General features: G+C 39.2%; 1 protein-coding gene across 1 annotated transcript in view; it reads right to left on the bottom strand.

The window, feature by feature from the left end:
* The window catches only part of LOC101862613 (protein turtle homolog B), a gene marked incomplete at both ends in the record, with an annotated part of 38,184 nt that overhangs the window by 7,153 nt on the left and 17,307 nt on the right, over window positions 1-13,724 (bottom strand). The window contains 5 exon segments of the mRNA XM_035972676.1: window positions 142-187; window positions 1,249-1,386; window positions 5,287-5,337; window positions 9,950-10,140; window positions 12,804-12,906. Coding sequence (XP_035828569.1) covers window positions 142-187; window positions 1,249-1,386; window positions 5,287-5,337; window positions 9,950-10,140; window positions 12,804-12,906 — 529 coding nt within the window.

The following is a 13,724-nucleotide window of genomic DNA, read 5'->3' as shown; positions in this document are numbered from 1 at the left end:
AGCTCTACTATCTTCACGGCATACTTACACTGGTGTCTTCCATTGACCTCGTCTTTTAAAAAAAACCCAACAAAATATTCTTAAAAACCCAACTATCACAAGTGTAAGTGACAAGCCATACTAGCCCCTGGGCATACTTACTGTTGTCGTCCATTAACCTCGTCCGGCTTGCCGTAGTTCACGTCATCTGGGGGCAGAGGTCAACAGGTCATTAATGTATATATGTAATGTAGACCATATATATCTATCTATATATTATATCTATCTATATCCCTATATATATCTATCTGTCTATCTATCTATCTATCTATATCGATTTATCTATCTTTAGATTTAGTAAGTTAAAAAAAAAAGTTTTTATTAAAAGTTTTACGGCACTTGCAACACAATACGGTCATATGAGCGCCAGAAGATTAAATTAGAGGAGTTACAAGAGAGTAGCAAACACAAAAAAGAAGGAGGAGAGATCAGGATGATAGATGTTTGACAGGAAAGAAGGAGCAAGCCACACCAGAGCACTCGCCAACCACCCACTTAGTAAGAGTTTTAAGGCATTCGCAACACAATAAGGTCATAAAAGAGCCCCCAAAAATAGAGCTGTTACAAGAGAGTAACAATCATGAAAAAGAAGGAGGAGAGATAAAGACGATAGATGTTTGATTGGAAAGAAGGAGGAGAGATCTGTTTAGTTTTAGTAAGAGTTTTAAAACACAATAATGTCATATAACCGCCGAAAAGATTAGAGGTGTTACAAGAGAGTAACAAACACACAAAAAAGAAGGAGGGGAGATATAGAAGATAGATGTTTGATAGGAAAGAAGGAGGAGAGATCAGGACGATAGAAAGTTTGACAGAAAAGAAGGAGGAGAGATAAAGACGATAGATGTTTGATACGAAAGAAGGAGGAGATATCTGTTTAGTTTTAGTAAGAGTTTTACGGCACTTGCAACACAATAAGGTCATATAACCGCCGAAAAGATTAGAAGTGTTACAAGAGAGTAACAAACACACAAAAAAGAAAGAGGAGAGATCAGGAAGATAGATGTTTGACAGGAAAGGAGGAGAGATCAGTTTAGTTTTAGTAAGATGTTACGGCACTTGCAACACAACAAGGTCATACCATAAGTGCCGAAGATTAAAGGTGTTACAAGAGAGTAACAAACAAACAAAAAGAAAAGGAGGAGGAGGAGAGATCAGGAGGACAGAAGTTCGGTAGTACCGACTGGGTGTGTCTACGTCTGCACTCACTGTATTTCTTGTCCTTGGTACACCGTCCCTTCCTGCGGCTGTGGAAGATGGCGACGAGAGCCAGCAGCACAGAGACCAGCAGAAACAGGACCCCGCCCACAATACCGCCCACCAGGGCCTCGGGCAGGATAGGGCCGTCTGTGGACACGACACATGGACAACGGCACTGTTGTTACTTGTCGGTTGTAAAAAATAGTTTTAAAAAGAGTTTTGCGGCACTTGCAACACAATACGGTCATATTAGTGCCGAAGATTAGAGGTGATTGTTTAAAGTAAAGTTTTAGTAAGAGTTTTACAGCCTTGCAACACAATAAGGTCATATAAGGTCATTTTGTGTTGCAAGTGCCGTAAAACTCTTAGGTTTACAGGGCTTTTTGGGTTTGTTTTTAGTTTAGTTTGCAACACAATTGGGTCACATAGGTGCCAAAGATTAGAGGTGGTTGTTTTTTGTTTCGTTTTTAAAAGTTTTAGTAAGAGTTTTACAGCATTAACAAAACACAATAAGGCCATATAAGTGCCGAATATTAGAGGTGTTACAATAGAGTAACAAACACAAAAAAGAAGGAGGGTAGAAAAAGACGATAGATGTGTTTGTTTGAGTAGATGTTTTACGGCACTTGCAACACAATTAGGTCATATAACAAGTGCTGAAGATAAGACGTGTTTGTTTGAGTAGATGTTTTACGGCACTATGATGATTAGAGTTGTTACTAGACAGTAACATACAAACACGGTTACAAAGTGTTTATAGAGCAGAACTTAGAGGAATGTACCAAGGCCACAACAGACGCGCAGCAGCGCCGTTACTTTGTGTATTTAAAAAAACAAACGTTTTTAGTTTAGTTTTGATAAGATTTTACGGCACTTGGAACACAATTAGGTCATATAAGTGCCGAAGATTAGAGGAGTTACAGTATTCCGGTAGAAAGACGGAAATACTGGCCGGAAAAGTCTTCTCATGAGAGAATGGAACTGATATCTTTTGTGAATTTTGAAAGACCTTTCATGAAGATATCAACCTAATGTCGTTTGTAAATTCTGAAAGATATCACATGTGGGAATTGAACTGATATCTTTTGTGACTTCCGAAAGACATTTCGTGAAGGTATCGACCTCTCATGTCGTTTGTAAAATAGCATTCATGAATATCAATCAAAGCAAATGTAATTACCAAAAATAAACCACAGAGAGTATAACACACACAGAGAAGTCAAGACCGCATCCAGTCAATGAAACTGTCCACACAATGAAAACCCAAAATGAATTAAACCAAATAAGAAACCTTGGAAGGATTAAAGATAAAATAGATCTAACAAACATGAACGGGTCATTCCATGAAAAAAGAAACACAGAGAGTATAACACACACAGAAGTTAAGGCCATATCCAGTCAATGAAATTGTTCACACAATAAAAACCCAATATGTATGAAAGAATCCAAATGAAGAAACCTTGGAAGAAGGATTAAAGATGTAATAGATCTCACAAACCTGAACAGGTCTTTTTTATTAAACAAAGTAAGAGTTTTACGGCACTGGCAACACAATAAGGTCATAGAAGTGCCGAAGATTAGAGGTGTTACAAGAGAGTAACAAACACAAAAAAGAAGGAGGAGAGATCAGGACGATAGATCTTTGATATGAAATCTTGGAAGAAGGATTAAAGATAAAATTAGATCTAACAAACCTAAACAGGTCATTCCAAGAAAAATGAAACTGAAGTGACACACAAAACACATTAATGATGACCTGATGGAAAAATTCTTTGCATTGATAGAGCTGGGGACTTCAAAATTTATTATATTTTATTTTCGTTTGTTTGTTTATTCGATTTTTTCTTTTGCTTGAGAAAGGGTGCTTCTAACAACATAACACAAAGAATGGCTCTACCAATGCTTAGATTTTTTGATTTTTTTTGCAGCAGGTCAACATCTCTTCTGCAGTACATTAACCACTGCTTTGTTTCTTGTTTCAGTAAGCGTTTTACGGCTCTTACAACACAATAAGGTCATATAAGTGCCGAAGACTTGAGACGTTACAAGGGAGTAACAAACACAAACAAAAAGGGAGGAGGAAAGATAAAGACGATAGATGTTTGACAGGAAAGAAGGAGCAAACCACACCAGAGCACCCGCCATACACCCACTTATTCACTGCAGTTTCCTTTTTCATGGAATGGCCAAAATCGGCTTGAAATAAATGAGTTTTTTTCCCAGCAGTCATATATAATAAATATACATAAATATACATATATATACACATATATATAAAGTAAAAAGTAGGAAAACTACAGGAAACTGCCAAAACAAAATAACACTGACACCAAAGCTTGAGAATGCAACAACACCTCGACCAGCACGGAACTGGATGACGTAAGAACCACCCAAAGAGTCAAACAAACGCAGAGAAGGGGAAAAAGCCGCAAACCCAAAAGGACATTGATGGGTATCAAAGTTCACCAATGTTTCCTGCACACGGTTACAAAAAACACATGCAAAAGAATAATTCCTACAACAAGCAACACTAGACAAGAAAAAACCCAACACCCAAACATAATATTTATACCCTAGACAAATAAACAAACAAAGTTACACTTAAGATAAAAAACAAACAAACAAACAAGATCTACGCCCTACACAAACAAACAAACGGATAAACATTTCAACTCCATACAAAAACAAAACATACTAGAAAAACAAACAATATTTATACATGAAACAAATAAAGAGCAGCTTTCAGACAATGAACAAACAACTTTCAGACCAATAACTTTCAGACAGACAACTTTCAGACAGACAACTTTCAGACAGACAACTTTCAGACCGACAACTTTCAGACCAACAACTTTCAGACCGACAACTTTACCGACAACTTTCAGACCAACAACTTTCAGACCGACAACTTTACCGACAACTTTCAGACCAACAACTTTCAGACCGACAACTTTACCGACAACTTTCAGACCAACAACTTTCAGACCGACAACTTTACCGACAACTTTCAGACCAACAACTTTCAGAGAGACAACTTTCAGACCGACAACTTTCAGACCGACAACTTTACCGACAACTTTCAGACCGACAACTTTCAGACATATGTCTTAGGTTTACCATAACCACAACTGCTAGAACGTATCCCTTTTGATCCACCCCCCCCCCACACACACACAAAATACAAGCAAAGAAAATGAATGAAAAATAAACAGCAATAGGCAGATGATGAAGAAAAACAACATATGTCTACACACACATACACACACACACACACACACACACAAACACACAGACATACATACACCCACGCGCACACACCCACGCGCGCACACACACACACAAATCCTCCATGACCCCAGACGGTCAAAACCAAAACCATAGCGTTTGTCGAGATTTCTCTTCATGTATCCCTCCACTTTTCCTTCATTTAAGCTCCATGAAGCAAACTTCCCTATGCAAGAATCAAACCCACACCCTCTTTGAGAAACAGCAGCCAAAAAGATTAACCCTTACCACATACAGACGCTAAATTTCAAAGAAGCACAATAAAGTAAACCTCTCCACACTCCAGCAACATATAACAACAACAACAACAACAACAACAACAACAAAAGTCTCTCTCGCAACCACGCAAAATCAAAGACCACTGCATATTACTTCGCAACCAAACAAGATTAACAACAACGAAAACAACAACAACAACAACAACAACAAAACCATTAGAAAAAGCAACCCAAACAATTGAAAACCAGCAACCCAAAACAAATACAAAAACAGCAACCCAAACAAACAGAGAGAAAACCCAAACAAATACAAAACAGCAACCCAAACAAATACAAAAACAGCAACCCAAACAAACAGAGAGAACCCAAACATTTACAAAAACCAGAAACCCAAACAAATACAAAAACAGTAACCCAAACAAAAAAGGAACGCAAACCAGCAACCCAAACAAAGAAAAGAAAAGGGGGAAAACCGAACAATATTATATAAAAAAAAAATATATATAAAAGAAAAAGCGAGGGAAAACACGACTAAATGTTATACCAGAAGAGGAGGAGGAGGCACCAGCTTTTCCTGACGGACTACTGCCGCCCCCTTTTCACGCAAACAGCCGAGAGGAGAAAGGGAAAATACAATATATACAATATTATTTATATATATACAAGGCCATTAGATTTTCATAGCAGTTAGTTGTTTTAAATTTCAGAAGCAATTTATATTTTTTAATAAATATAAAAAGATTCAGAGTATTTACATTTGTCTTTAAAAGCCACAGAGAAGAAATGGAAAATACAATATGCAATATGTATATTATACAAGGCGGTTAGAATTTCACAGCAGTTAGTTGTTTTTTTAAAGTTCCATAAGCAATTTATATATTTTTCATACTGACTAAATATAAAAAGATTCATCAGAGCAGTCACTTTTTTAATGCCAGAGTGAAGAAATAGAAAATACAATATATATTATACAAGGCTCTTTGAATTTCACAGCGCAGTATTTTTCATACTGAATAAATATTAAAAGAATTCAGAGTAGCTACTTTTATTATCTTGACTGAATAAAAAGGATCTCACAAGTAGTTCAGTTTTGTTTTTTTGTTTTTTTTGGAGATTTTTTCAACTTGCCTGAATACCAAAAAATATTCAGAGCAGGTTTTTTTCTATACTGATTAAATAAAAAAAAATTAAGAGCAATTATTTTCTTTTTTTTTTTTTTACTAACTGAATACGATTTGAGAGAATTTTTTTTCCAAAATGACTGAATACAAACAATTTCAGAGTAGTTTTTTTTCACATTTACTGAATACAAAAAGAATTCATAGTGATTGCTTTTCAAAGTGGCTACATGCAAATAATTCCAAGAGAAGATACCCCCCCCCCCCTGACTGCATATTCAGACTTTAAAGAGAAGATCACCCACTTTTTCTTGGCCATCTGTGAACTTCACAATATGAACCTAGACACCATCATAGCTGACACCTAGAGACACACACACGTTCCTTAACATCTATGTAGAAAAACCATATCATTTCCACGTTGCTAATATTGATATTATTGTTAATATTACATATTAAGTTATTATCTTTAAAAACCAATATTTAAATTATTATTACGAGGATTTTTATTATCATTCTTAACCCTATCCGTACGTCGTGTTTTACTATCGTATCCATACGGCGTGGGGAACTCTGTGTCACCACTTAACCCTATCCGTACGTCGTGTTTTACTATCATATCCATACGACGTGGGGAACTCTGTGCCACCACTTAACCCTATCCGTACGTCGTGTTTTACTATCGTATCCATACGACGTGGGGAACTCTGTGCCACCACTTAACCCTATCCGTACGTCGTGTTTTACTATCGTATCCATACGACGTGGGGAACTCTGTGCCACCACTTTCCAAAGAGGAAATTTACTTGTTAATCCGATCCGTACATTTGAATAGCAGTCTGTCAAAATGATTTTTTGAGAAATATTGAAAGTTTCAAAGAGATCTTCGCACTAGAAGTATTCTAAAATGTGAAGAACACAACCCCGGGGGTACAAAATGGCCCCAGGGCGTACGGATAGGGTTCATAAAAGAACAACAACAAAGAGAAGCCTACAGTAGAAGAATGTTACGCCAGTTCTAGAAGGTTTTAGGTCATGCAAGCAGAGATTACAGAAGTACAACATCTCTCCTGGGTGTGTGTGTGTGTGTGTGTGTGTGTGTGTGTGTGTGAGTGAGTGTGAGTGTGTGTGTGTGTGTGTGTGTGTGTGTGTGTGTGTGTGTGTGTGTGTGTGTGTGTGTGTGTGTGTGTGTGTGTGTGTGTGGCTTAGTCAGTTCACAGAACATCCCTGGACTACTCGACCACTGACCACTGACGTAGCCCATTCACACAACATCCCTGACACCCTGCACTACCCTAACAGCTGACCAGCAAGGGGAATTGAACCCTAACCCTCTGTCAGAGCCACAAGAGTGGGACCGGGTGGTTGGCAGGTGCTCTGGTGTGGTTTGCTCCTTCTTTCCTTTCAAACATCTATCGTCCTTATCTCTCCTCCCCCTCCCCCCTCCTATATGTTTTCTTTACGTACAGTTTATCAGCCACACACACAGGAGAGGTGTCCACACAGAACACTACAATGCAAGAGAGAGAGAGAGAGAGAGAGAGAGGGGGGGGGGAAGAGAGAGAGAGAGAGAGAGAGAGGGGGGGAGAGAGAGTGAGAGGGGGAGAGAGAAAGAGACAGTGACAGAGAGAGAGAGAGAGAGAGAGAGAGAGAGAGAGAGAGAGAGAGAGAGAGAGAGAGTCCAGGAGTAGAAGACATTCCCTGATGGACAGTGGTCAAGAGGTCAGACTCTACAGGAAACAACACTCTAAGAGGGGGGAGGGAGGGGGAGGAGGGAGGAGGGGGCATGATGCAGAATGCTGAACAATGTCAGAAGTCTAGAGAGGCCGATGGTTGAAGATTGCCACTGTTAAGTCCTATTTCTTCTCTTTCCCTTCGTTACTTCTTTCTGTTTATCCTGCTTGATGCAGAACGATATTGATAGTCTACATAGGCAGGCGATTGGTTGGAGGGTGCCATTGTTAAGTCTCACCTCCCCCCTCCTCCTCCAAAAAAAAAAATAAATAAAAAAATTAAACAATAAAAAAAAATAGTTTAATTCTCAAGTACATCAAGGATTATTGTGTATCTGAGTTGGAATGATACTATGTTTTAACTATCATTTCTTCAGGACTTTATAACCTAGAACACTAATTTATTTTTTCAACATTATATTTTTGAATTAACAGTACCATCTTTTCTCAATGGTTAAAAAAAGGAAGCAAGTAAGTTCACTATTGAAACATCAGCGACTGATATGCTGGTCAGGTAAATAATAGTAAAAAAAAACTTCAACTCCCCAAAAAAAAGGGGGGGGGGGGGAATTATTAAATTTTAAAAAAGAGACATGGGAAGAGAAAAAACCTATACGCTCCAAAGGTACGACAGATTGAAAAAACAAAGAAAGAGGAAGGGAAAAAAGGAAAAGCCAAAAAGAAGACGCATCATCTACCGTCAACTGCAGTTACTATTTGCCCGATGTAGCGACAGAAGTTTGCGTTTGAGTAAAGAGAATAGGGTCGATTTTTAAAGTTAGTTTTAGTAGAGGTTTTATGGCGCTCACAACTGCATAAGGTCATATGAGCGCCAAGGGGTGGATGTCAACAGAGAAGTCCTTACAGGGAATCAGACTTACTCTGCCCACCTCTCTAGCTTCAACAGCACAAAGTCTGCTTCGACTATCAAGGCACCCCGGAAATAGCGGGTCACGAGAGTGTGACAAACATACGAAAGAAGTAGAGGAAAAATGACGATAGATAGTAAGGATTAGCATGTCGATGTGATGCCATTCATTTAGTGCACGAGGAAAACGTTAGAGAGACAGACTGACAAACAGACAGACTGGATAAACAGAGAAAGGGAAAAAAGAAGTAAGCCTTTCTAGTGGCACCATCCTCCAACCACCATCACCTGTAAATATTCCTAGCACAACGTATAGCGACACGTAGACTAAAGTCAATCCTGCTCTAACGACCACCTGTCTAAGACAACCACCTGTACAAACGACCACGTATAGCGACACGTAAACTAAAGTCAATTCTGCTCTAACGATCACCTGTCTAAGACAACCACCTGTACAAACGACCATTTCCTGCTTCTTTCTTTCTTTGCTAGTTTTAGTAAGGTTTTACGGCGCTCGCAACAGCATAAGGTCATTTGAGCGCCAAGGGGTGGATGTCAACAGAGAAGTCCTTACAGGGAATCAGACTTACTCTGCTCACCTCTCTAGCTTCAACAGCACAAAGTCTGCTTCGACTATCAAGGCACCCCCCCCCCCCCCAATAAATGGTCCCTTTTAAGGACAAGCGAGCTAACCCAGATTTCGGGGGTTTCCAGAAATCTTGACCTTACCAAAAGTATGCATTGCCCTACCTATAGGAAAAGTTTGGTTTCACTGGTGTGTATATTTGTTTGGTTATAGAGAAAACTCTCCTTGTCTTTTAAAGAAACTGAATAAGGGTCCAAAAACTTTACCTTCGATTTTCTCAAAACAGCATTTTTTCGGGATAGCCCACTTGTGCTTAAAATCGACCAAATAGCAGTTCACAAGAGAGTGACAAACATTGTATTTTTTTCTACATTACAATTGCTCAAGACACCCACCTGTTTAAGACCACCACATTTCTCCTCGACAAAGCGTGACCTCAGTGCTTTCTTGTCGTACGTACCTCCATTTTTTTAAACATTGAAAATGTGACATCTTCTTAATTAAGCTCACTCTTTATATAAACTGTTTTCACAGTTTAAAAAAATGGGAGATACGACAAAAAGTTAAGTTTCAGTAAGTGTTTTACGGCACTAGCAACACAGCAAGGTCATACAAGTGCGGAAGATTAGAGGTGTTAGAAGAGAGTAACAAACACAAAATAGAAGGAGGAGGAGACATCAGGACGATAGATGTTTGATAGGAAAGAAGGAGCAAACCACACCAGAGCACCCGCCAACTGTCCACATACGACAAGAAAGCACTGAGAATGCGAAAAGAAGGCCATCTTGGACAAGTTCGCACGCACGTACGTACATGACATACATACAAAAAAACCCATTAAAAAACAAAAAACAGAAAAAACCCAAACAATCGAGAAGTAAAACGAAAAAACTGCCACTGACCATCCTCAGCAATGACCACCCGAACAATATTGCTGACTCGGCTGTACGCCATGACCCCGTACGACCTGAGGCGGATGTCGTAGGTCCCGCTGGGCATGCCGGTCATGCTGGTCTCCCTTGTGTCTCCGCCCTGGATCAGTGGAGCGTGCTCGATGACCGTGCCTCCGTTCAGGGAGTACTCGATGCGGTACCTGCAACAGTGGTGGGACAAGTCACATACCGCATGAGATACTTTTAGGGGTATCTGAGTATCAGAGACAATAGAAAAAGTCACATAAGGCTTGAGATACTTTTAGGGGTATCTTCAAGAACAACACAAGTCACATACCGCATGAGATACTTTTAGGGGTATCTGAGTATCAGAGACAATAGAAAAAGTCACATAAGGCTTGAGATACTTTTAAGGGTATCTTCAAGACAACACAAGTCACATTACGCTTGAGATACTTTTAGGGGTATCTTCAAGAACCACACAAGTCACATACCGCTTGAGATACTTTTAACAGCCTCTGAGACAATAATACAAGTCATATGCTGCATGAGATACCTTTAATGGTACCCATAATAATTATTATTAATAGTACAAGTCACAAACTGCTTGAGAAACTTTTACTTTTAGTGGTACCTGCAATGGTGGAACAAGTCACATACCGCTTGAGATACTTTTAGTGGTATATGTGAAAATAGTACAAGTCACATACCGCTTGAGATACTTTTAGTGGTATATGTGAAAATAGTACGAGTCATATGCCGCATGAGACACTTCTAGCGGTATCTGCAATGGTGGGACAAGTCACATACCGCTTGACATACTTTTGGTGGTATCTACGACAATAACACAAGTTCCATACCGCATGAGATACTTTAAAAGTTTTTGTTACAGTAAGAGTTTTACGGCACTTGCAACACAATAAGGTCACATAAGTGCCGAAGATTAGAGGTGTTACAAGAGAGTAACAAACACAAAACAGAAGGAGGAGAGATTAGGACGATATATGTTTGATAGGAAAGAAGGAGCAAACCACACCAGAGCACCCGCCAACCACCCACACACTTTTGGTGGTATCTTAATAATAATAATAATAATAAATAGCATTTATACTGCGCATTTCCATTTCCTAAAAGATGCTCAATGCGCATTACAATGAAAAAGACATCACATCTTAAAAATTAATCGACACAAATGTGTACGTAAAACAAAGTATTATACATATAATATAAATGCATATGTGTAAAATTTTATACCAGAAAAACAGTCTCGCAGTGAGGTTGAAAATGTGTTCACTAAAAATATTCAATGCAATATAAATTCACGAACAGTCAAAATACAGTTGAAACGTGAGTAACTAAAAACATTCATTAAAACATTAATTCTATACAGATAGAAAAACATTTCCGCTCTCTCTCTCTCTCTCTCTGTCTGTCTGTCTCTCTCTCTCCCTCTATCTCTCTCTTTCTCTCTCCCTCTCTTGCTATCTCTCTCTTTTCTCTCTCTATCTCTCTTTTTTTCTCTCTCTCATTCTCACTCGCTATTTCTTCAGTCTCACAGTTTGGCATACACATGCATATATATATCACAGTACATCATTATGACAGGTATGCTTTTGTGAATAAAAAATGCTTCAGCTGATTTTTGAAAATGGAAATTGTTGGGGCAGATCTTATTTTATATGGGATTTCGTTCCATACCTGGGAACCAAAGAACAAAAAGGAACGCTCGCCGTATGTTTTGTAGTTTTGTTTTGTAGTTTTAAGAATTAGATTGTCAGAGGCTGATCTAAGGGCTCTAGGTGGATTATATAATTCCAGGAATGTTTTAAGATAAAAAGGTGCACTATCATTTATACATTTAAAACAGAGAACGGCAGTTTTGTATTTAATCCTTTCTTTTATTGGCAGCCAGTGTAGTTCTTTCAGAATTGGTGTTACGTGGGCTGATTTCTTTTGTTTCATTATCAATTTTGCTGCTTGATTTTGAATCTTCAATAATAGTACAAGTCACATACCGCAAGAGACACTTTTAGCGGTATTTGCGACAATAGCCCAAGACATACGTAGCATGAGATAATCTATCAGCACCTTTGCCTTCATGAAATGACAGAGCAAGTCACTTGCCCTATGAGATACTAAAGCAGTATATGCAGCAATAGCACAAGTCACATACCACTTAAGATACTTTTAACAGTACCTGCATTAATTAATTACTATTGTAATTGTGAAAGTTTTGAGTCCTCTTAGACACAATTTAGTTCACTTAGTAGGTGGCCTACTCTGTCCCTGTCTGTCAGGGCCAGTCACCCCCCCCCCCCCAACACAGAGAGAGAGAGAGAGAGAGAGAGAGAGAGAGAGAGAGAGAGAGAGAGAGAGAGAGAGAGAGAGAGAGAGAGAGAGAGAGAGAGAGAGAGGGAGAGAGAGATTGATTGATTATTACCCAAACGTGACAGTGGTTTTGAGTATTTTCAAATCTTTAAGTTTCAGTTCTAGTAAGAGTTTTACAGCGCTTGCAACACAATAGGTCACGTAAGCGCCGGAGATTAAAGGTGTTACAAGAGAGTAACAAACACAAAACAGAAGGAGGAGAGATAAGGACAACAGATGTTTAGAAGGAAATAAGAAGGAACAAATCACACCAGAGCACCCGCCAACCACCCACTCACAGGAGATTTGAGGTGTTACAAGAGAGTAACATACCCCCAAAAAATATATTTTAAAAAAAAAAGAAAAAGGAAAAAAAGAAGTGAGATAAAAACAATAGACATTTAGCAGGAAAAAAAGGAGGAACAAAGCACACCCGAGCACCCGCCAACCACCCACAGATAATGACACAATGAGGAGGAAGAGGAGGAGAACTCACGAGAAGATGGGCACGGGCGAGCTGAGAGGGACGATCCAGGCGAGGAGAATGTCTCCGTCCTTGACCCTGGCAGACAGGTTGAGCGGGGCAGACGGCTGGGGACCTGCGGGAAGACACGAGAAAAAAACAAAACCCTAGGGCTACAGAAAAACAAAACCCTGGGGATATACAGAAAAACAAAACCCTGGGGATATACAGAAAAACAAAACCCTGGGGATACAGAAAACTCTGAGGGGGGCTTTGTTTGTTTGGGTGGAAGGAAAACAAAACTTTGAAACCCCCAAAAACAAACAAACAACAAGGGCCATTTGGTGCAAGGAAAAAAAAGGCGCCCCGGAAATGGCAGTCCACAAGAGAGTGACAAACATACAGAAGTAGAGGAAAATGGACGATAGTATGGATGAGGGAAGAAAACGCTGGGACTATAACTCTGCCGGGACTTCTTTTGTGTGGGTTTTTTTAGTTTTCATAAGAGTTTTACGGCACTTGAAACACAATAAGGTCATAGAAGTGCCGAAGATTAGAGATGTTACAAGAGAGTAACAAACACAAAAAAGAAGGAGGGGAGATAAAGACGACAGATGTTGGATAGGAAAGAAGGAGCAAACCACACCAGAGCATCCGCCAACCACCCACTTTGTGTGGGTGGAAAGAAGAACAACTTGGAAAAAAGAAAACCAACAACGGCCATTTGGTGCCGGAAAAAAAAGGCAAGAGTGAGAGACAAACTACAGAGGGAGAGTTGGGATGAAGGGATGAAGGGATCTACCGGCAGTGTCCTCCAACCACTTTTAATTGTAGTTTCAGTAAGAGTTTTACGGCACTTGCAACATATACAGGGCATACAAGTACCAAAGATCAGGGGTGTTACAAGATAGAAAGTAACATACAACAAAAAAAAAAAAGAAAAGAAAAAGAGGA

Source organism: Aplysia californica, unplaced genomic scaffold (genome assembly GCF_000002075.1).
Source record: "Aplysia californica isolate F4 #8 unplaced genomic scaffold, AplCal3.0 scaffold00791, whole genome shotgun sequence".
Lineage (NCBI taxonomy): Eukaryota > Metazoa > Mollusca > Gastropoda > Aplysiida > Aplysiidae > Aplysia > Aplysia californica.
This window is presented reverse-complemented; position numbering and strand designations above follow the sequence as displayed.